Consider the following 25,520-nt stretch of genomic DNA (forward strand, 5'->3'; position numbering starts at 1 on the left):
TACGCCTAAATGTAAGAAATGTAACATTTTTACGCCCCAAAAGTTTTATTTAATTTTGTTTAATTTAATTAAATTCGCATTTAAGCTCTCCAGTTGGTAAAAATCAGACAATTTATGTGTTTTTCCTATACCCGCTGTATTATTTTTGACACAAAATGGCGCTATGAGGCTTTATCACGTAACAATAGCAATTTGTGTTTTTTTATACTTTAGATTGCATGCCGCTCAAGTTTCATGCTCAGGGAAACACAAGTGACCAAGACAGGATAAAACCCAAAAATGTCCTTTGTCAAGACTCAGCCTCTTTATAACTGTCCACAATTTGTTGCATCACGTCAAAAGATTCCGAAAAAGCTTCTTTGTTAGTTCCGTATCTTTCGTACCAATGTAGGTAGGCTCCGCTTTTGAACATGATTTTTGATTTTTTCAATACTTCACTGCAATATTGAGTTCCGCTAGAGGTCAGGTTTGAGCAATAAGTAAGAGATCTGAAATTAGAACACACATTTAAGACCACGCTTTTGTCAAAAAGTATGGTCTATAAAAAGCGTAAAACTTGTTGTGGATTTGACAGCACAAACGTTATGGTTCAAACCTCTAAAAAAATCATTTTAAGGGTTAAAACAATGCCCTTTTTGTTTCACAAGTGGCCTTGAGAAATTAGTACCAAGAAAACGCAATTTTTCCGAAGCAGTTGATTGGCCATTCTGGAACTAGTTTCCACTATGGTTTATGTCCAGTTGTAGCATCGAACAGAATTAGTGAGGCAAGACTTTTCAGCCTGTCACTTCCAACAAACTGGATTGCCGTTGAATGGCTACATACGACCAATATCTTGTCACTAGCTGCACTGATGAGACCTTATAGGTCGAGACAGTATGCACTGTCTGCAGTTAACTAGTGTTTCAATTCATCTGTCGTTTATACATGTTGTACAACGTATCAATATCATTAATTCTTAAGTAAAGTATTTACCGTTTTTTGCTCTTGTTGTCTTCCCAAATGTCAACTGGAAAAGGATTCCACGGTACGAATTTTGCGTGACCCTAAAACAAGGACAAGAATTTTCACCAAGCAACATAAATATACTGAATATGATTTTTTAAAATAAACATACATTCATAACTGAGATTGGCCCTAAAGCGTTTATGCACGGCAGCGATCACGGCGTAGTTGTATATGGTTCATACGCCAGGCTTCTTGAAGGCGTTATATCGAATCAAGCTGGTCACCCAAACATTCCTGTATGGCACGGCACACAAAAAAACAGCATGCCGTGGGATTCGACCCACAAGAGCCTATTTACATATGATAGCTTAGGAGTCTTGACTTGTTTTGGTATAACGTCTTTTATGAGCTCATCGCAATATACTGCACTACAGTATTTATATACTAAAGGTGTTACTTTTTCTATACAGTTTACGGTTTTCTATACAGTTTCCACGTACAATCAACTGTACCGTTAGTTATATGCATGACCTTACAAGCTTAAATCGGGTTTCCAAACGAGCTTTGAGCGGTTAACCATAGCGCCTGTTACATACACGACTTTGCAAGCCTAAAGCGGGTTTCCCGATAAGCTTCGTGCAATCAACCAACCGCTTGTAACATGACCAACATATGTGCTTAAAGTGGGTATCCTAACGAGCTTAGCGCTTGTTACACGAACGACATTGCACGCATAAAGTGGGTTTGTGAGTACCCAAGAAAAAAGTGAACCTACACCAAGGCCAACCTGTTTCACACAAACTCTATAAAGGTAGAAAAACTAAGAAATTGACCTTTAATTTTTGTTTCCAGTCCACAGACAGATAATCATGTCCTCTGGCTACAACGAGAGATGAAATCGTTTTTCCATTGACGGACGCTTGTTTTGCTTGACCAACAAGTGACCTGGTCATCTTGGTCCAGACCTGTGTGGGTGGAGAGGGTTCGCTGACGTGTCTATGACGTAAGAGTCACGAGTTCAAGTGACGTAAATATTTTAAGACAAAAATAACGAAAAACGCAATTTCACCAAAATTTCATTTTCGTTAGGCAGCGCTATATAAAATACTATCTCCATGACGTCATGAAAAATAAAGTGAAAATATGTAACATATTCAATATATTGAAACAAAGTTTGCTGTTATTTTTTAAAAATATTTTTGATTGTAAATATGACGTTATGATTGCTCCAGTGACGTAGGAGCCGCGTCACTATAATTTTCACCTGCTTTTAAGAAGTTTCAACGACGGCATTGGCGCAACAGAGCGACACAATTCCCACGGTTCCATTCCTATTGAAACACCGCCGCTAGACGGTGTTAGAGAGTCGGTTGGTGCGAAAAGACACAACATGGCGTCGGCCATGTGGCTGTTAATGTCCTTCATAGATACTGAGCCAGATTGTTTTGCTGATAGCATCTCCACAACTGCGTCGTTTTCGAGCAACATTATTGCGTCACTGTTCTGGTATAGTGACGTCATACTTAACAGCTGGTTGTAGTTTTGAGTGGGGGATTCCCCAACGCTGAACGGAGTGACTACGTTCCATAACCTAAAAAGTAGAGAAAAAAATCCAAATTAATTCGAAACTTCCTTATTTTTGTTAGTCTTTGTATTTTAAAATAACCAAAATAGGCCAATGTAAAAGCACCATTTCATATAAATGATAAACTGCAGGCAGCGTTTCAACCTACAATATTTTTATTGGTGCACCTGATGACATGAGATAGGCCATATCGGCTAATATAGCCAGCACTCCAGTTTGTTGGGAGAAGCAGGCTAAAAAACCATGCCTCATGTATTTTTAGATTCAACAATTGGGCAACATAGGAAATAAACGTAAACATGTTATATTTCAGGAGCAAATTTGTTTTGTCTAGACTTTTTCTTCAATTAACTGGTTAAATTATCAACAAGTGATAACAAAATTAAAAATTAAATGGGTAATTCTAATAAATGAGAAAGAGATTAAGTCTGTATTTTCCCAAAAGTGTCCAATGTACTATGCTTTTATCATTTACTTTCACATACAACTCGCAAATATCTAATATAACTTAACCCATCAAGACGACCGGGTAGTTAGTACACCTGCCGTGTGTTTACAAGGGTATGGGTTTCAAATCTATCCCGGTCGCCTGTGTTGCCTTGAACAAGGAACTTCAATTAAAATAAAACTGATTTAACGGACTTGCAATTAAACTGGCTGCTCGACGGCGGACGCCTTCAAGCGTTGCCCGCCCACCGAGGATAAAAATTAATCAAACAACAGCAAACAAACCTAACCTTTCTCTTATAATAATAAATAGTAAATAAGAAAAAAAAACAGTAACCTGTAAGCAGTTGGATAAATATCTCGCAGCTCTTCACATAATCTTGACCCAAACCCCGATCCGGTTCCACCTGCCAAACTTTGGAACCGAAGAAAGCCAGAAAATCTCTCACATTTTTCGATTTTCAACCGAATCGAGTCTAAACAAGTTTGAAGCATCGTCGAATCAGGATCCAAATAAATTTGTCCAAATCCAGTTTTAAGGTTGGGTACATCGCCCATAATTTTGGCCCCTGGGAGTTTGTTGTGACCCAGGGGCCAGTTGGACCCGCAGCCTGTTCGTGGCTGAATGCTGTTTTCAAGGACATTAAATTTGTGTTGAAGCTGCAAAACATAAAATAAAGTGTACATTAAATTTAGCATTTACCGAAACGTTAAATTTAGCATTTACCGAAAGGTTTAAAAAACAAAGCATGTCGCTTTTTCCGTTTATTTAGGCCTTTATTTTCACCATTAAACTTATGAACAGATCCGTATATAGTGTTCCACATTAAATTTAGTGTTTCTAAACTCTAAAAATCCGCAACTCTGGTCAAAAACAGCTCAAAAAACGCAACTGTGAGGTAAATTAAACAACAAGTCGAATTTTACTGTACTTAACCTGCATAACAAAATGCATCTAAGACCAAAAACTTGTTGACAAACCGCCCAAAAACGTAACCCGCAACTCGATGTCGAAAACCAGCCCGATTGGGCGTGAAAACCGCCACCACTAACAATATTGTTACTTAGAAAGTTGGCACAAGTTAAAAAAGATTTCTATTTTTTGACAATACAGTTGTTATTTATAATATTGTCTAAATCGTAGAATGCAATTAAAACTATCTTTAACTGACAACAAAAGTTTCATAAATTTTTTTTTTACTACAAAAAGACAATTTTAAAAAGTTCACCCATTTTAGGGGGCTAGTGGGGCAGGTTGAAACACATCAATTGAAAACAAATAGTACACTAGGTTGTTGTTTAAAAATTGGTACAAACAAAATATAAGTACTTCATATTGGATCAAAAGTGATAAACATTATAAATTAAGAAGAAAAAATGGTAAGAAAAGATAACTTTTTAAAAAAACACCCTTTTCAATAAATGCAAAAAACAAGGAATACCTTGGAAGCTTTTATTCTCCTAGAAAAATGCCGAATAACCTTCTTTTCTGAGTCAATAAACAAAGCTCTTGGATTTCCATCCATTTGAAGCAGAACATGGCGATTGGCATTGTCATCTTGATATCTTCCTAATGATTTTAACCAGTAATCTTCACCTATTTGTAAACCGCATTGCCCAATATGCAAATGCATTACAGACATTATAAACATCTTTAAAAGTAAAAACAAAACAATAAACAAATATTTACAAACGGAATGTAAAATGATAAAGTTTTTTTTAAAGGTTAGTGCTATACGGGTTTGGGTGAGGTTTTATGTTAATAATAACAATAAAACCTATATCCAAACTTAGTTCCTAACGTTAAATTTAGTGCCCAACCCTATGTCAATCTCACATTTAATTTAAATAACTATGCTCTTTAAGCTGCTCCAACGTACATCTGTGCCAAATTAAAGAAAGTAATTGGGCTCGGAATGTATTTTGATTTTATTTTTTGGTAATATTGTATACGCGTGGATGCTCTTTTGAACTAGGCCTATCATACGTCCTCTTTTTGGAGGACATGTCCTCCTTTTAGACAAAAAACAAGTTGTCCTCCGAGGACAAGAAAAAATGTCCAAATGTCCTTCTTTTTAAGGAATGTCTGATTTACCAAATACATATGTGACAATTATGCCTTTATATATATTTCTGTTATTTTTTAATGAATTCAGTTTTTACATTTTTTGAAACTACAAGCTTATTTTAGTGTTGTGGTATGATAAACGTTAAACTTTATCCAAACTGTTATACCGTCTAATTTCTGAAGCCTTTAATTTTTGGCCTTCAAGGGTTTTTCCATGTTATCTTTTACAATGTGTCCTCCTTTTTAGTGATGGAAATATGGTAGGCCTAACTTAGGTGATTGTTGATTGTGAAAGGCCCCACTGAACAGAAATTGTCTGACTTGGGATTTTCGATAAAGAAAGACCGGACATAGGTAATGGTAATTAAAAAAGGCCCGGTTGAATAGAAACTGGCTTCCTTTAGTGATTTTCGATTAGGAAAGGCTTGACTTGGGTAATTGTTAGTTGGGAAAGTCTAGACTGCACATAGAAAAGGTGATTTCTATTGGTTTCGAAATTCGAATGCACAAAAAATTAGCAAATGCTTTTCAAAGTTAACAAAAACATCCCCCCTTTCGTTTGTACCGATGATTGTCAATAATGTTGACGATTTGCAAAGATAACAAAACCTTCATAGACTCGGCTAAATAGTGGGACATATTTTAGCGGTTCAAGCTCTGATATCGTTTGTTGACCGTTTTGCAGAGAAAAGAATACATACTTAACTTGTGGTCATGTAACCTATTTTAAAGTAAAACACGTGTAAAAAAACTACACAAAGTATTTGCAAAATATTCAAAAACCATAAACACCAGAAAATGCTTGAGCAATTGTTACTTGACTTTAATTTTAGTTTGTTCTTACATATCATAAATATAGCGAATAATGCGATTAAATTCGAGGCGTGTTGTCTTTAAGTGGGGAGAAAAGTATCAAACACGTTTATAGATAAATGCTAGTTCAAGGAAGTCATTAACTTTAAAATGGTTAAGCTAAGTTAAGCGGGAGGTAATTTAAATCACCTCCACGTTAAATATTTTAAATATTTGCCGGTTAACAACCTGTACTCGTTGCTGTATGGAAATTGCCCTTTGTTTACTGGTTGATTTTCTTTTTCACACAATGACCATTGTTTGTGTAGATCAAAACGGTTAATGTTGTTGATTGGCTACACTGCCAGTCAATTGACATGTTTTGTACAAAATATTCCTAAGAAAACGTGGAGAACCAGAAATTTAAGGTACCGTAACACAAAAACGCTCATACCAGTTGTGAAAACTGTATTAAAAAAGTATAGGTGTGCCGAGGGTAGGATATAATAAGCAGCAGTTAAAATTATAGGCTACAGTGTTTTTTGTTGTTGCCAAGAAACATAACGAAACAGTTTTCGCAAATAAACACGCACGACAACACAAAAACAAATGTAAACACAAAATTTTGGCAACCAACACACAAACGACAAAAGAGTACAGACGCAAATACACTAATGAAAAGGATTTTTCTCAAAATGCAACTGGGAGAACCAAAATAGTTTAAAGGTTTTGCCAGTCAAAAGTCGCTCCCGAAATGTGGGCTATTGCGACAGGGGCCAATACAAGTACAGACGACTTGACATTACCCTTTCAACACTTTGAAAAGTCGAGTTCCACACTTTTTCCGAGTGTTTTGTTGGAGCTGCAATCGTGACCGCTTAAATTAATGGTATGTTTCTTGTATTTTTGACGATACCCGTCCGGTATTTGCATATATCTGCACAGAAATATGGATTTATTCCTTACATCAGTGGTTCCCAACCAGGGCCCATGGTCCCCCAGGGGGGCCACAAGCTGTGTTCCGGGGGGCCACGGGCGTAGATTTACAAGATACACCCACTAAAAGTCATTTTCACTTTAACTTTATTCCCGAATTTAATAGACTATTTCACATACTATTTGTTTATAGTGAGGTTTATCACGATCATTTACTTTATTAGACCTGTTTAAGGCCAAAATTAATACCGCATTCCAACGCGAGATTGCTATCTACATTTTAAGGGGGCCACAGTTCTTACATGGTAACTTGAAGGGGGCCACGAGGCCAAAAAGTTACTTTAAGGGGGCCATGGTCCACGAAAGTTTGAGAACCACTGCCTTACATCATTGGAAATTTGTAGGCACTTATGCCGTAACTAAAATAGTGTTACGAACATACAGATAGAGCACTTGATATGGTGATGATGTCTGCATGCTTTTAAAAAAATGCGTGATATTTTTACTCTTGTGACCATGTCTATATTACGCAATATAGCACCAACACAGCGTGGTTGGATCGACAAACCTAAACCAAAAATAACTAAAAATTAAAGCCTACTTTCAAAGTTTTACGAACCTTGCCTGATTTGAACAGTTGACATCCCACACAAGAGACTGAACCGGTCTTTGGTGATATGCAAATGCACTGTATGGTATCAACTCAAACCTCAACTTGGACGCCATTGGAAAACCATACTTCAAAACGTATGTTCGGTTGCTGCAAGTATGAACTTCAGGGGCTACAAAGTGAACTGAGCAGCTGGGAAAATTTGCAGTTATCGGCGCTATCGTAGTTCCAATGGCGTCGTTTTTAAGTTCCAAAAGATAGCTTTCATTGACTTTAGGAACAGTTACCTCAGCAGATGAACCTGAGATTTTAGGCCGTGATATCGGCTGTCGTGTTGTACCGTTTCTGACCATGATCGCACCTTTCTGGGCGTAATCTACAGGCCACTGATATTCTACACTGATAGAACGATTGCAACAATGGTACAAAATGTTAGTGACATTTACATGACATTGCGGAATTGCTCCAAACGGAGTTGGATTTATGCAGCCAGGTATTCGATAATGCGTTCAACGCGCTGAACAACACCGTACGTGGGATCCACATTCACAAGGACTTCCAAAACTACTTTGAACTCATCACTGGGATGAATAGCAAGGCCTTGAGCCGCCCCAAAGCACTGACTCATTGATATGCTTGTTGTTGTGTGATTACCAATGCAAAAGTAAAAAAAACTTTTCGTCCGGACGCAATTGGTTTCACAGCTTCGACTGTAATTTTGTATCCAACAACAGGTGATTGCAACGTTACATTGACCGTAGACCATGTGACGTTAATAGCTATGCTTCTGCCTGTTCTTCTGCCTCCAGCAATGTAGTGGTAAGGCCGGTCTAACACTGTCAAAGCTGTAATGTTAAAAGTTTGGTTGGCCGGGTTTGTTGGGTGGAAAGTCCCGCAAATGACATCCTGTTGTTGGCAAGAGATTAAAAGGTTTTCCGCTTTGCAAGGATTTTGGCAATTGCTACTGGCAATGTCCAGTGTGTTTATGAAGTAAACGACACATAACGCAAAGGAACAAAATGAATTCATTTTTTTAACCGGATGACTGAAAAACAAGCAAAGCGATTAATGATAAACAATCCTGGTATTCAGGTCAATGTCTACATATCCTATCTGAAGAAATCCTATTTTTACGCAGTTTAAACATACACCCGATCAACCAGTTAAATGTTTGACAAAACTAACTTCCATGTAGCCCAATATGTTAGGCTGTTGTTCCGCACAGCAGACAAGCCGTAACAGTGGACAGTACACAATAAAAGGATCAACACACAATGCCGAAAGTCTCTAACCCAAACTTCAAATAATAATTCATCAGCCCTAAATGCACTAACGAACTGCTTACCCTAACCTACTATATACCATTTATCGGTCTGGTTTTCCCGCCTAATGATTTCAACTGCCTTGATTCTAAGGGCTGAATATGTCTTGTTTTTGTTCTGGATTAGAAAATCTGTTCTAAATAACTATAGCCGGTTGCTTAAAAGTTATAGATTATAGCATCGCTGAGTTTTTCGTACGTTGCTGAGCTATGTCACGTGTACATGATGTTCACCTCGTTTTCGTCACAAACCTGGTGCGAAAACGTGCTGAGAAATCAACTGATCGTTGCAAAACTCGTTTTGCGCGGTAGACCGTATTTCGTTTTCGTTGCCCAGATGATGACAGTTTCAAAACTTCGTTTGTCGTATGAAACAAATCTGTTTACCAGTCGACTGATAATGCCTTGATACAATAAACCAATTAAGTCGGTAATCCTTATAAGTAACGCAGCTAAATATAAAGTGTGCCATTGGGGGTCGACTAAAAGCCTGACTGGACTGACTTTAGCTACAGTGCTTCACAAAACATGTTTCGGGCTGATTGGGCTCACTTCTCCGAAGAGTTGTTTATTTAACATGACTTTCCAGACTATGGATCGTAGGAGACGACTTACGTCATGATCGATTGCAGCACGCCTGACTGCGTTAATTGTCAATACAGTAGGCCAAACTGCATTATACAAGGCCAGACTTGGGTGATTGACGATCGGAAAAGGCCTAAATTTAAGGGTTGCCAATTACATAAGGCCTGGCCAAATAAAGCGTAAACAAAGAAGGCAAGGCCTGTTGGGAAAGGCCTGACTTTTGTGATTGTCGATAGGGAAAGGCCTAAAGGCATTAGAGAAGGGTCGACTTTATGGATTGTCTACAGACCCAACGTAGCTACATTTCTTGTTCATCGTCAATTTTACCGGCAAAGTTATCGCCGTTCTTTATGTGGGGGGCACCAGTTGCCATGCTGAACAAAGCTCTGCAGAGGCGAACGTTTGCGCACAAACTTGAATTCATGTTTAATCGTGTCTGTGATATAACTTGTTGTTGGAATAATTTTAAAAGAAGTAAATTTACTTGGTAACCTGAAATATCGTTTTCAAGGAACAACAAATTCAAAAATGTTCTCGAAAGTTTGGCAAACTACATATCAAAGTTCAAAATAACCGGCTGTAAACACTTTTAATAGCCTTGGTATTTAGTAAGCCACCCATTTTTAACTTGTATTTACGTATTGTGACGTCATTACGTTTTTAACAATTGTTGTGCGTCATCCGATTCTACAAGTTAAAAAAGTCCACCATCAACATTTGCAATAGATTTGCGCCGCTGCCGATTACAGAAGGCCTGACTTAGGTTAGGCCTACCATACGTCCTCTTTTTGGAGGACATGTCCTCCGTTCAGACAAAAAGCAAGTTGTCTTGTCCTCCGAGAACAAGAAAAATGCCCAAATGTCCTTATTTTTAAGAACGGCTGATTTACCAAATACATATGTGACAATTATGCCTTTATACATATTTCTCTTATTTTTTAATGAATTTGGCAAATACGGAATGAAACTAAACATATCACTTTACAAGTTGAAATTAATTACCCTAATGTACATCTGTGCCAATTTATTGCAAAATCATAGGCACAGAATGCATTTTTATTTTACTCGAAATATTGGACACGCATGGATGACTCTTGTAAACATGCATCGAAAAAAGTCATTTTGTTAATAAATACGGAATGAAAGCAAAAATGTCGCTTTAAAAGTTAAAACTGCTGGCTCCAACGTACATTTGTGCCAATTTGTAGAAAAATATTAGACCCGGAATGTATTGTTTTTTTATTCCGAATATTGGACATGTATGGATGACTTTTGTAAAAAAGCTTATAAAATTGTTAATTCGTTGGCAAATACTAAAGGAAAGCAATTATATATATTCCCAAGTTGAAATTACCGTCTCCAACGTACATCTGTGTCTATTTATTGCCATTTTTGTCGCAAAATGTAGTTTCTATTTTATTCAGAATATTCGACATACCTCTCTCCATAATTTTTTGTAAAATATGTTTTATTTATAAGTCACAATGTGCTTGACGTACCAAGATTATGTATATTTGTTTCAATAGTCTCCTAAATTGCTTGTTAAAACATGTAAAAGTTGTTTTAAAGCAGCAAGCAGTGGTGCGTAACGGATGTTTCCTTTTTTACATTCCATTTCGGCGAAATAATAATGGTGCAATGTCGCCATTCAGGCCCGCATTGATTTCTTATTTCATCTTGAGTGACCTATTGGTGACCACTTTTTCTTGGAATTTTGTAACTTTAAGAAGTCCCGAAAAAGCGTTCCCATTTCAATACAACTTTATTGTCAAGTTCCTGGGAAAGATGTATAGATGCAGCCTTTTGTCTTGACGAAATTTCCTATGAACAGTTTCACCACTGTTAAAAAACATTTTCATTGAACTGTTGGTGACTATTTTTATCTTGGAGTTTCCTAGCTTTTGGCTGTTCCCCGAAAAAAACTTTCCCAATTCAATACAACCCAGTGAAGTCCCTGGGAATAACTTAGGTAATGTAAACCTCTGTTGCAAGAAACTGACTCATTTTATGTGCCCAATTAAATATATGTACAGAATATGTAGAGTTCACCTTACTGACATCATCACTTCATAACGGTTTCTTTTTAAAATACGAAACTGATGATTCAATTTAGGCGAAGTAGATATACTCCATACATATTCATTGACTGATTCTGTCACTTGGAAAACATTCTTTTCAAGTAGGAAATCGAATTTAACCGTTTTGTCTGCCCACTTAACTGCATTTAGGAAATCAAACATTTTGATCCATTTTTTTTGAAAAAAAGGTTCGAAGTAGTAATTTAGGCTACCGAATATTCGCCGAATCTTTTACCTATACTTCAAAGCACAAACGTGTTTTTTCAGCCTATTTCTGTACCAAAAATTTTTTCAAACTGCCCAAGTCTAACATATCGTCAAATAGTTTAACTTTCATAGCATTATCCTGTATTCCACTCTTTATTTGCAGTTTTGCAATGATGACCGATGAGCAGCTCTAAAACCCACAGAACCTACATCATGTTGCAACATAACTATTCTATTGTAGTAACAATATCTTTGCCTGGAGGTTAAGTTGTGTTTTAATGCCAAAAGCGTAGGGTGACGTCAGATATGACTCGCTTGGTTTGACTGAGTTTTAAAGTTTATTTCGCTTGTTGAACGAAAACATAGCGACACAATTGCACTAAAACAATCACCAAGCCGAAAATATTGAAACATTTTGGGGCTCAAAATAGTATAGGACACAGTTTGTAGATATAGCTGAAATTTCCCCCAAGGACCGGTTAGTGCAATAAACGATCTGAATCACTTCCGTGTGAGGTTTCTGTGTTGCGTTACCATAAGAGACAATTATGAATCAAAGGCCTTTGTTGTTACACCATAGGTGAAAACGTAACAGTTTTTTAAAATAAATTCCGTCATAATGCAACCAACAGTTTATTTGAAGTAAAATTGGGCTCGTTTTTTGGGGCTAGATTTTCTTTTTGGGGCGTTTTTGAGTTACTTTTGATAAGTCGTTGATATATACAAGCTATTGCTGCCAGGCATAATATCAAGTTTGTAGAGCTCTTCTAGCAAATGTAATTTTATTCCGACGTTTTGACGTCCTATACAGGTCATCAGGGTAAATAACACTGATTGCGACTAGTACAGTGCACGATAAACAAAGGTCGTTGATATGTTTGCCAATTCTGTGAGTTCGGCGAGACTTTATAAAACAACTAATTCTCTGCCATAGGCTGTTTGAGTATGAGAATTACAATTTTGAATTGCCATATTTAAACACATGTTGCAGTTTTCTAGATAAAGTTTTGATTTCTACATGTTGTTACATTACTATGGATGATTATAAGTCATTGTTGGCTAAAATGTACATTTTAAACTGGGTTCAACCTAAAGGCGTTTATGCATGCCAGCCATCACGACACATTCGTACATAAAATATAATGCTTAAGATACCGGCTCGATTGGGTATAATGCCTTCAGTACGTTAGGCGTGCAATGATTTAATTTCAAGTTTCTAAGTTTTACTTCTATGGCGTACGAAAACACAAAACCAGATCGTACAAGAACACTGAGAGCACTGGCAAGAAAACACATGGCAGTTAAAAATAAACACTAAGTTAGGGCGCGAAAAATGGTCATGATTGAACAAGGCAATGAAGTTGAGATTTTGTTGTACTTTGCCAGACATTGTTCTCACAAAATGACACTTTTATCACTTTACGTTTTGAATGACTATTCCACTGCATGGTTAGAACTGAAATTGTGTTTTCAGGGCGTTTTTGCATTTTTGTGGTGAGAAGTTTGAGGGCAGAAACTGGCTACCAGAATTCCTGTTCACAATCCTGATGGCACAATGTATCATCTTACGGCAAACCCGGTTCATATCTAAACATTTCAAACAAATCTGGTTTAGATATTTTGCTGAAGTGCATGAAAAATAATGCGTGTATGGCAGGAAATTTAATAAAACATTATAAAAATCTCCAATATAATTAAATACTTAGCAGCATCTAGGCAACTTTTTTAATTTTACATTACAAAGTTTTGCAAATCTTTTATGGTATTCGAAAGGGTAGTGTTCAAATTTAGGCAAGTTTTCTAAGTTTCACGGTAAACATTTTTCTCAAAATCATTTATTTGTATTTGGAAGGTCTTGTTTAAACCCAGTTAAACCATGCAAATTAAACCAAACAGAAGTCTAAAATTTAACAAATAATGTAATAGGACAAACTCTAGTATACTAGTTATAAAAATCATTCCCAAACCTATTGGAATTCCCGCATGATTTTATAATTATATTTGTGTTGCGTTTCATAGACACTGTTATTACTTTTATGGCTAAATATATTTGTCTCAAGAAAGACAACAAATTTTAACCTTGAAATTTACTTTTCCAAAATTGTGGTATGCAATGAAATGCACAGTTTAACAGGTAGACAAACTTACAAATGTTAGCAATCTTTGGCCTCTGGTTGGCTTTGAGGCATTTGAGACGTATTTCAATTTGACAGCAACGTTTAAATTTTGCACTGACGCATCTTTGTGTGGCTAGCTGTTGGCAATTCATCCGTTTTGACTCTGAAAATAAACAAACAACTGGTTTACATTTACAGTATTATGAAGAAGATTAAAATTTTATTTTTAGACTTGATTTGTAAGAGATTTAATTACAGATGCTACATCATGTTAATAACGATCTATTTGTGTCTTTACAAACAGGCCAGCTTGAAGCATAAATCACTGCACGAACCTATGCAAGTTATTATCAGTGCAGCTGCTGACAAGACCGTATAAGCTATGCAAGCCAGAGTACTCAAGAACTTACAAGCCAAAAAGCCAAGCAAAAACATCATGAAAATCAAAAATATGTAAAACAAGCCTAAATCAGCCAACAGTCACTTACCAGTTTGAGGTAGCAGGGTCAATACTGTCACAGCAAAGAAAAGTGCGATGTAAATCTTCATTTTGCAGGTCTCAATTGACATTTAGTTAAATTTGACCGAGAGTTTGAGTCCTATATATGCCCCTAACGACACACGGTACCATGAGGGAAAACACCTGGTAGAATCCCCGGGTAGTCTATAGTAACGAATTGATGTACTTGGAAAAATATTTCCCGGCAAAAGTTGCAAACTTTTAACTATCACCATATTAAGCTATGCTTGAACAGCATTCTACATAATCAATAAATAACAAAACAGGATTGTATATGCAAAACGCCCATGGGCGTCGGCACGAAGGGGCAGGAGGGGGCACTTGGTTCATAGTTGTGTGGTTGTGCGGGTATTTGTTTTTCGTTGACGCAAATCCACTGCATATATTTTATGCCATGTGTACATAAATACTTAATATAGTAATCTATCCCTGCAAGTGTGTATTTGATAAAGTTGGACCGCCCCTGGAAAAGTTTCCGACGGCGCCCATGAAAACGCCTAATGTTTTTATCAGGCTGATTTTGAAGATGATGTGTTTATTCCCTCAACTTGTTTTTGTACAATTAAACACATTTTGTTGTTGAACATGGTATTTGACATTAGTTACCTTCATAACATGTTTTTTTGTCGTTCGCACTGGCTATTAAGGCTCAATTCTTACGCCAATAGGTAATACAAACCGCACGGCTGGCTGCTTTCCCATTTTACAGAAGGTTTGTAAACATGCAAAATGACGTAGTGTGTTTGCTATGTGCTCTGACAACCTAACATGGCTGTATCTTTAGAAGTAGCAACGTTTCTCATTAACTTTAGTGCAATTTAACTTCAATGTAATCTCGTTAAGGAAGTTGTTTTGTCATATGGTATTTGCATGTGAAGTTGTTAGTTTGAAAAACATTTGTCAGCGTATCTGTAGCAGGTGATATGATTGAAAGTACAAAACTTGTTGGGAAACCCACTTTTTGTTTCTGTCCAAACTTTTATGTTTTATACAAATATACTTGCTTGTTTGTTAATTTTTAAAACCGTGAATTGTGTACCTATAAGTTATGTAATGTCACTACAATTTGAAAGACGTGTTTTAAGGCTTTATATTTTTAAAAGTCACATACCAAATTTGCATTCACTAAACTTTTAATAATTGCAACACCATTATGACGCAATCAGGCGCTGCCTTTTTTCATTGTTCAGGTTGTCGCAACAATGATTGTGTTTTTTCAAAGAACCATTAGGGGAATTCCCCTTCAAGGAAGCTTAAAGGGAAACCTACCCAGGGGAATTCCCCGAAACCTACGTCACCGCATTTGAATTTATGATACCACCGGTACAGAGTTGTAAGTCGGATCGGGCTTTTCGGACTGGGTTTGAGCCGGGTTCGGGTCTAGGTTTCCCCCAAAAAACGGACCTGATCAGGCCTGATATTACACTCTGTGTCAGTGTTTTTTTGAATAATTTTAACTAGCTAAGTAGCCAGTTGCTGAGCCTGACCTAATGTCAAACAGCCCTCAAACGCCTTGTTTAAGACCAATTGTCTATTGCATGTGTTTGTTGTCTTGGTCTTTCCTGTGGCTTCAATTTATGGGCCTGTCAATCAAACTTTCGGGCCTAAAGGGCTCCTCAAAACGAATCGGGTTCGGGCCGGGTTCGGGCTCCAATTTCAGGCCCATTTACAACACCGCATCGGTATGGCACAACGAGCACTAATAACCATTTAAAACGGTATATCATCAAAGTGCTGACGGTCGGGGCTATTAGGGTTGGGGTTAGTCATTCTTATTAAACTTAGTAAAACTAACTTTAAAACTTAGTTCTTAATGTAAACATTTTTAAAACTATTTTCCTAAGCCTAACCCTCTTTAGGTGCTTAATTAATTACTTAGTTCTTTGCGCCACCTAGCGAAAGTCTGTCGTGAGGTACAGTGTTAGTAGCTCTGCCGCTTTGCTTGGATGAGTGTGAATTGCAGATTTCTAACCGCAGGTTGCTCCAAATATTTTCAACGGTTAGTTTAATACCCTTTGTGAATTTAGCTAAAATGAATATAGTAATGCTGTTCTCAGCCCTGAAACGTCGATGCAGACCAGCGATCACGACATATTTAACGATAAATCATAGCACGCCAGGCCTATTAAAGTCCCAGAAAGACGCGCGTCCCGAAAAGATTAACGTCGTGGGTTCGAATCCCACCGCGGGCTAGGTTTTTCTAGCATGTGCCTTGCCATATGCCATATGGGTTTGCTTGGGAGACCTGCTGATTCGGTGTAACGCATTCAATAGGCCATGATGTTTGTGAATTTGGGATTACTTTTTCAAAGCTGTTGCTGCCAGACATAATATCAAAATAATAGAGCCCTGCTGGCAATAAAATGTTGTTAGGATCACTGTATTTATCGGATTAATTTATTTTTTTCACTACCACCAAAAAATCAAAACATTTAGGTGGTGTAAACGTAGGTCCCTTGGTGTTGCAAGAAATATCAGGGGAAGTACTGGTGCCTCATGTAAAACCTCATGGTTAGGCTTCAAATAATATGATTGAATGTTGAAAATAAATGGCCTAAAACGGCAAAGTCATCTAAAGACATCCTTATACCAAAGCATCTAGCATTTAGAGCAGGGGCGTGCAACTGTTTATCGCAATGGGCCACAACTTACAGTTAAAAAATGCTGCGGGCCAGACAATAAAGCAACACATACATTTTTTAAACAGTTAAAAGCGCAAACAATTAAGTTACTCTTTGAGTACTCTTTGATCAATGGGATATATGCTAACCTTTTCGTAGAATAAATCTCAATACATTTGCTGCACCTATATATCATGTTACTGATCTTTGCTAGAAAAACAGTTCTTTCATAATGCACACTATGATGCAACAACGGGAATATGTCGTCACAATGGATAAAACCTTACCACCGTGTGACGTGTATTAAGTCAAAAATACCAGTGATGTTGTACAAATAGCAACAACCTGCTTTAACAGTGAAAAATATTCATAATTAATAGAGTACTTTTAAGTCTGCTCGGGCATCAAAAATACGTGTCGCGGGCCGGACACTGGCCCGCGGGCCGTATGTTGCACGCCTCTGATTTAGAGGCTCCCAGTTTGAAACATCTCAGGCCTATTGAGAAATTCACTAAAACATTTCCGGTGGTAACATTACACTTTTGCGACTTGCAAAGTAACAATAAAGTACCAATAAATTCCCTGGTGTTGTTGGCTCAAGCGGGTGTACAGAGGAAAGCCTTGGAAGCGGGTGTACAGAGGAAAGCTTTAAATAATTGTAATATATTTGGCGGGCCGGCAAGAAAGTTGACGCGGACCGGCACCGGTATTTCATGCAAAAATTTGGCAAAAGGAATGTTTTAAAGCACACATGCAGCTGCCATATTCTCTGTGTGTGATGTGCTAACACATTATTATAAGACAGCAAAATAAAATAAAATTTGCTGAGAAGTTTGACTAAGCTAAGCAAAAAACAAAGTAGTAAAAAATAGGCGCAAATTATGAATACTTTGCACCTAGAAACAATGCATTTGCAAAATTTAGAGCATGTCCTGAGTTTTGTTAAAATAACTGTTGCAAACAATATACTACAAGGCGTGAAAGTTTTAACAAAATAATTCATACTTGGCTCTTGTTCTTCTTCTTCTGAACTTGAACTGTAACCGGCCACTAAATTCAAAACAAACTTTAAAAAATCTATTTTTTGATCATAGACAACTAATGGCTCAATTAAATCTTGTGCAACTGTTTAGGGGAATTTCCCCGTGAAAATAGCGGTTCGGTCAAATTACTTTAAATGCAATTTATTTACCGGTAGAACGGTAAAAGAACTGGTTGCAACTTGATGCGCCTTGTTAAATAGCGATGGAATGCGCGAGGCATTTGCAAATATTTAATAACAAAATTATGAGAAAATGCTGACGGATAGGGCTATAGTGGTTTTATAATACTAATAACAATAAAACTTACTTCAAAATTTAAACGTAAAATCAGTGCAAACGTATAGATAAATCTTAGGCGCAGAATGTATTTTATTTTGTTCGTAACATTGGACACGCTTGGGCGACTCATGTTAACAGGCATTCAAAAAATATCGTTTCTTTGGCAAAAAAGCATTCAAACCAAAAATATCGCTCTATAAGTTGAAATTACTTTCTCCAACGTACATCTGTGTTAATTTATAAAAAAAACATTAAGCGCGAAATGTATTTTTATTTTATTCCGAATATTAGACATGCATAGATGACTTTTGTAAACAGGCTTATAAAATTGTTAGGTCGTTGACAAATATGGAATGAAACTGAAAATATCACTTCACAAGCTAAAACTGCTTGCTCCAACGTACGTTTGTGCACATATTTGTGTACAGAAAAATATTAGGCGCGGAATGTAGTTATATTTTATTTCGAATATTGGACATTTGTGTGCATAATATTTTCCTTCGTGTGTCACAATGTCCATAGTGACGTACTAAGACTATGTGTATTTATTTTAACAATTATCTCATTCGTAACTCGTCAAAACAACTAAAATCAATTTTGAAACAGCGAGCAGTGGTGCGTAACGGCAATTCCCTTTTCTTTACACACCATTTCGGCGAAATAACAATAGTGTAATATCGCTATTTGGGTGCGTTGATTCTTAATTAATCTTAAATGACCAATTGGTGACCATTTTGTATTGGAATTTTCTTGCTTTAAGAAGTCCCGCAAAAGCTTTTCCATTTCAATACGAGTTCCTGGAAAAGATGTATATGCCTTTTGTCTTGACGAAATTTTCTATGGCCAGTTTCTAAAACGATTGTTATTGAACTGTTGGTGACTATTTATATTTTGGAAGTATCCACAAAAAAACTTTCCAATTCAATAATTCCCTTGAAAAATTTCGGTCTTGGAACCTTCTGTCAATGAAGTGACTCATTTCCAAGCCCAGTTGCACCATTGTCAACAATTATTTCGAGTGACCTGTTATTGACCATTTTTATCTTGAAACTTCCTAGCTTTTACCATTTCCCGAAAAAACTTTCCCAATTCAATACAACCCTGTCATGTCCCTGGGAATAACTTAGGTAATGCAGACCTCTGTTGCAAGAAACTGACTCATTTCATGTGCCCTAGTTTCACCATTGTTGATAAAATGCACCATGATTAAATAACTGAACGATGAATAGTCTTCCTAGTTTCGATGCTCTTAAAGTGCTTTGAATCAGTCGCTTCAACTAGTATTTCAAAATGGAAAGTACATTTCAAGTAACAGAAGTCATTGAAAGTATAGATTTCGCCTAACTGATATCATAAGTACCTTATGAAAATAGAATCCATAAGGAACTGCTGATGTCAGTAAGGCGAACTCTATACATTTTGTATACATTTAATGACTAATTCAGTTACTTGGAATATAATCTTCATGTTCCATTACTGGTTAAAAGCACTGATTCAATGCATCCACTTTAAGACCAAACTAAGGAACCCATTCATAGCTATGAATAGCTATCTTTCACCAACAATATTGCAACTGGGAACGGGAAGTGATTCGCTTCATTGCAACAGAAGTCTGCATAACATAAGTTCTTCCCAGGGACTTGGCAGTGTTGTATTGGAAGGGGAAAGTTTATTAGGGAACTGTTAAATGCTAGGTAACTCCAAGATAAGACAAAAGGCTGTACCGAAGTCTTTTCCAAGAACAAAGCCGTGTTGAAACGGGAACGCTTTTTCAGGTTTTCTTAAAGTTACAACATTCCAATATAAAATGGTCAAACATAGGTTACTAAATAAGGGTTAAACATCAATGCCGTCCATGCGACTTTGCACTATTATTATTACGCCAAATTGGCATGTAAAGAAAAGGGAACATTCGTTACGCACCACTGCTTGCTGTTTCAAAATTGTTTATTGTTGTTTTGACAAGTCATAAAAGAGATAATTATTAAAACAAATACACATTGTCTTCTTACGTCACTATGGACATTGGGACACATAAAGAGAAATATTAAATAAATTTTGTTGCCTATTTCCGTTTTTTTTTTGTCGGCACCCGACAAAAAATAAATAACTTAATTCATTTGCATTTTGGCAAAGAAGATCTAGGCATCCGAAAACCCACAGAATTCTTGATTAAGTTGCAACATAACTATTCCATTGTAGTAATAATGCCTTTGCCTGGCAGTTTAAATTATGTTTCAATGCCGAGGGCGTAATGTGACGTCACAAACTCAATGCGTGACGCAAAACTGCCAAATATCTGGTTTCTGTTCGAGCCCAGTTAGGGCCGATCTGTTGCATCACCATTTCAAAGTAGCCTACCCTAAGGACCGACTTGTGCAATAAACGATCTGAAGTACTTCCATATTCAGGTTTCTGTATTGCGACGCTTGACTCGATAACCTATGGGTTTTTCGATGTCCTTGCTGTTTATGTATCCCTTCAACAATGGAACTGTGATGATGAAGTGAGTATGCAAATAAACTGTTGACTCGACTTGACTTGCGTTACTATATGTGACAATTAAGAATCAAAGGCTTTTCTTGTTACACCATTGGTAAAAAGGTAACATTTATTTAAAAGCAATTCTGTTATAATTCAACCAACTCTATATGAGGTAAAATTGGGATCATTTTATGGACTATAGATTTGCTTTTGGGACCGTTTTTGAGCTACTTTTGATAAGTTGTTCAGAATTTTACCAATTTTTAAATTCGAAGGGACATAAACAACCAATGCTTTGTTATGTACAGTTTGAGTATGAGAATTGCAATTTTTATTGCTTAATTGAAACACAAACTGTAATTTTTTAGAGTAAAATGTTAGTTTCTACATGTTGTTGCATTACTATAAATGATTATAAGTTATTGTTGGCTAAAATGTGCATTCAAAACGAGGTTTAGCCCAGATGCGTTTGTGCATACCAGCGATCACGGCAAACTCTAATATAAAGTATAATGCTTAATCAGACCGGCACGAATGGGCATGACCAGAGTTGTAAACGGGCCTGAAATTGGAGCTCAAAACCAAACCCGAACCTGAATCGTGTTTGAGAAGCCCGTTTAGGCCCGAAAGTTTTGACTGACAGGCCTTCACATTAAAGCCTCAGGAAAGACCAAGACAACAAACATAATATGCAATCAGTCGTGAACGAGGCGGTTTAGGGCTCTTTGACATTAGGGCAGGTCCAGCAACTGGCTACTAAGCTATTCAAAAAATACTGACTCGGAGAATAATGACAGACCGGAATCATCCCGACTTACAACTGTGGGCATAACGCCTTCAACACGTCTGGTGTACAATGATTTACATTTTTATTATTCCTGATTTATGGTGTAAGAATACCCACAGCACATCGTACGACAACACTGAAAGCAGTGACAAAAAAAGCACTAGGAAGTATCAGAATAACACTAAGTTATGGTTCGAAAAATGATCATATCAAGTTTAAAGAGCTCTTCTGACAAATGTGATTTTATTCCGACGTTTCGACGTCCTATACAGGTCGTCTTCATGTGTTATTTACCCTGATGAAGACGACCTGTATAGGACGTCGAAACGTCGGAATAAAATCACATTTGTCAGAAGAGCTCTTTAAACTTGATACTATGCCTGGCAGCAATAGCTTATATAAATGATCATACGATTGAACAAGGAAGATATAATGTTATGTTGTGTGTGATACAAATCGTAGCAGCACAATTGCGCTAAAATATTCACCAAGCCGGAAATAGCTGCACAACGTTGGGACGTTATAAAGCGCGACAAAGGTAAAGGCACAATTGGTGGAAAGGGGATAAACGCGCTACAGCTACATGGTTACTAAAAGCGTTATGTGGCAATATAAATACGCAATGAAAATTTGACATTTTTTGGTCTTCTTTAGTGTACACAAAAAGACACTCTTTTCACTAAGCCATGAATGACTATTCTATTGCATTTTTAGAACTTAAACGTAGCTTTCAGGACGGTTTTGCATTTCTGTGGTGAGAACGTTGAGAGATGAAAAGGGTTGCCGGAATTCTTGTTTACAATTCTGATGACACAGTTTATCTCCTTACGGCAAACCCGGTTCATAACTAAACAACAAATCTGGTTTAGATTTTTTGTTGAAGCTAACGAAAAATAATACGCGTATTGCAGAACAGATGGGTCATATTTTACATTTTTCCACATACACACGCAAGTTTAAGGTTTCCACATACACACATTTTTTTTTACACACACAAAATTATAAAAAATCGTTCACATATATCAGAGAAATTTTTCTAACTTTTGCATTAAAAGTTTTGCATAAATATAGTTTATATTCATGGGGTATTGCTTAAACCCAGTTAAACCATGAAAATTAAATCAAACAGAAGACTAAATATAGCAAAAAAGTCAAAAAATACGAACAGATTTTATCCATGAAATTAACGTTTTCAAAATAGTGGTATGCAGTAAAACACACATCTTATCAGGCAAACTTACAGTTTTCAGCAATCCATAGTTTCTGGTTGGCTTTGAGGCATTTGAGACGTGTTTCAATTTGACAGCAACGTTTAAATTGTGCTTTGCGGCATCTTTGATTGGCTATTTGTTGGCAATTCTTCCGTTTGGACTCTGAAAATATTAAACAACTGCCATGCAACTAGAGTAATATAAAGTAAAATCTGGTTTGTAGCCTTACATTATAAACAGCTTTGTGTCTATCTACACAAAAAGACCAGCTTGACCAATATGTCCTTTTATTAGTTGTTATATTTCAACAGTTGTATTATAGTTATATTTACAGGCAAATAAACAATAAATACTTTCAGTGCTCTGGTAGAATTCAAACTTGAAAGTTATATAGTTGCAGACAGTATAGACACCACATGGACCTATAAGTTATTATCAGTACAGCTGCTGACAAGACTATATATTCTAGCCAAAAATCCAAGCAAAAACCTCATAAAAGTCAAAAATATGTAACATAAGACTAATCACCAACAGCCACTTACCAGTTTGAGGTAGCAGGGTCAAAACTGTCACAGCAAAGAAAAGCGCGATGTATATCTTCATTTTACAGGTCTCTATTGGCATTTAGTTAAATTTGACTGAGAGTTTGAGGCTTTTATACCCCTAACGCCAGACACCAAACGGTACCATGAGAGAAAACACCTGGTAAAAACCCCGGGTAGTCTAGTAACGAATTCTTGTACTTGGAAAAAAGATTTCCCGGCAAAAGTTGCAAAACTTTTAACTATCACCATATTAAGTTATGCTTGAACAGCATTCTACATAATCAATAAATACCAAAACAGGATTGTATATGCAAAACGCCCATGGGCGTCGGCACGTAGGGACAAGAGGGAGCACTTGGTTCATAGTTGCGTGGTTGTGCGTGTATTTGTTTTTCGTTGACGCAAATCAACTGCATGTAGTAATCTATCCCTGCAAGTGTGTGTTCGTCAAAGTTTGACCGCCCCTGGAAAAGTTTCCGACGGCGCCCATGAAAACGCCTAATGTTTGTATCAGGCTGATTTTGAAGATGATGTGTTCATTTCCCCAACTTGTTTTTTGTACAGTTAAGGACATTTTGTTGTTGAACATGGTATTTGACATTAGTTACCTTCATAACATGTTTTTTTGTCGTTCGCACTGGCTATTAAGGCTCAATTCTTACGCCAATAGGTAATACAAACCGTACGGCTGGCTGCTTTCCCATTTTACAGAAGGTTTGTAAACATGCAAAATGACGTAGTGTGTTTGCTATGTGCTCTGACAACCTAACATGGCTATGTTTTTAGAAGTAGCAACGTTTCTCATTAACTTCAGTGCAATTTAATCTCGTTAAGAAAGTTGCTTTGTCATATGGTATTTGCATGTGAAATTGTTAGTTTGAAAAACATTTGTCAGCGTATATGTAGCAGGGTATATGATTGAGTGTACAAAACTTGTTGGGAAACCCACTTTTTGTTTCTGTCCAAACTTTTATGTTTTATACAAATATACTTGCTTGCTTATTAATTTTTTAAACCGTGAATTGTGTAGCTAAGTTATGTAATGTCACTACAATTTGAAAGACGGGTTTTAAGGCTTTATATTTTCAAAAGTCACATACCAAAGTTGCATTCACTAAACTTTCAATAATTGGAACACCATTATGACGCAATCAGGCGCTGCCTTTTTTTCATTGTTCCGGTAGTCGCAACAATGATTGTGTTTTTTTTAAAGAACCATTAGGGAAATTCCCCTTCAAGGAAGCTTAAAGGGAAACCTATCCAGGGAAATCCCCTGAAACCTACGTCACCGCATTTGAATTTATGATACCACCGGTACAGAGTTGTAAGTCGGGTCGGGCTTTTCGGACTACGTTTGAGCTGGGTTCGGGTTTAGGTTACCTTAAAAAACTGATCTGATTCGGGCCTGACATTACACTCTGTGTCACTGCTTATTTGAATAATTTTTGCCCTGCTGGCAATAAAATGTTGTTAGGATTACTCTATTTATCGGATTAATTTATTTTTTTCATTACCACCCAAAAATCAAAACATTTAGGTGGTATAAACGTAGTTCATTGATTTTAACCATTGGTTCCCAAAATTTTTTTCAAAACGGTCCCTTGCCATTATTTGGAGGGCTTGCGGTCCTTGAGCCTAAATATGTATTTCATAAAAACGACTGTTGATTTCAGGATTTTAGCTGGTTATGCGAAATTGCGCATAACACTCATCCAAACACAGCTTGTGCCATCAAAGACAAGACAAATGCACTACAATTGTGCGCGAACAATTAGATTTTTGTTAGTTTTCATTCAATAAAGGCTATTGTTAAGCAATGAAGACAGTTGATTCTCAATTCTACTTTGATTTAAACTTATTCAGTGGCACAAACTGACGCCAAATAAGATTATAGAATTACTTCAACCGCTTCGCGGTCCCCCCAAAATGGCCTCACGGACCCCTAAAAGACCGCGGACCCCAGTTTGGGAACCGCTGATTTAAACCAATGATTTAATTGAATAGCGTACACAATTAGTTTACTTAATTGGGACAATTTCCTTATAAATTCTCAGCTTTTTCGTAGAACAAGTATTATAGTTTATCCATCACAAACCATAGTACGCCTATTGAAGGCGCGATACTAAACCAGCCGATAACCAAGCATTCCCATATGGCGAGGCTTAGGCTAATAAAATCTAGCCTGCCGTGGGATTCGAACCCACGACAACAGCTATTCTGGGACTCGCGCTAAACCAATGGGGTTTAAACTTTTCACTTTAAAGGCAGTATTAGTCCTTTTCGATGGCTATGGTTAACGATATTCATGGCGTCACTGCTAACGTATGTATGAACAA

The 25,520-nt window shown here is 36.9% G+C and overlaps 1 protein-coding gene and 1 pseudogene across 1 annotated transcript; both read right to left on the reverse strand.

The window, feature by feature from the left end:
• Positions 1-289: 289 nt before the first annotated feature.
• Positions 290-4,623, reverse strand: LOC145220061 (tubulin delta chain-like). Its single transcript, XM_080087358.1, has 6 exons — positions 4,423-4,623; positions 3,318-3,640; positions 2,213-2,539; positions 1,782-1,944; positions 976-1,046; positions 290-488 (listed from the first exon to the last, which is right to left on the reverse strand). Exons 1-6 carry the CDS (start codon positions 4,621-4,623, stop codon positions 290-292), a joined length of 1,284 nt encoding a protein of 427 aa, XP_079943484.1.
• A 1,937-nt stretch (positions 4,624-6,560) lies between these two features.
• Positions 6,561-8,427, reverse strand: LOC145218873 (uncharacterized; annotated as a pseudogene).
• Between the last annotated feature and the right edge of the window lie 17,093 nt (positions 8,428-25,520).

The sequence above is a fragment of the Phallusia mammillata genome, chromosome 3 (genome assembly GCF_965637545.1).
Source record: "Phallusia mammillata chromosome 3, kaPhaMamm4.hap1.1, whole genome shotgun sequence".
Lineage (NCBI taxonomy): Eukaryota > Metazoa > Chordata > Ascidiacea > Phlebobranchia > Ascidiidae > Phallusia > Phallusia mammillata.

Coding starts and splice junctions, on each gene's coding strand:
- LOC145220061 (XM_080087358.1), bottom strand. CDS start 4,623: ATGTCTGTAATGCATTTGCATATTGGGCAATGCGGTTTACAAATAGGT. Junction 2,540..3,317: donor ATTTATCCAACTGCTTACAG/GTTACTGTTTTT, acceptor TCTACTTTTTAG/GTTATGGAACGTAGTCACTC. Junction 1,047..1,781: donor ACTGGAAACAAAAATTAAAG/GTCAATTTCTTA, acceptor TCCTTGTTTTAG/GGTCACGCAAAATTCGTACC.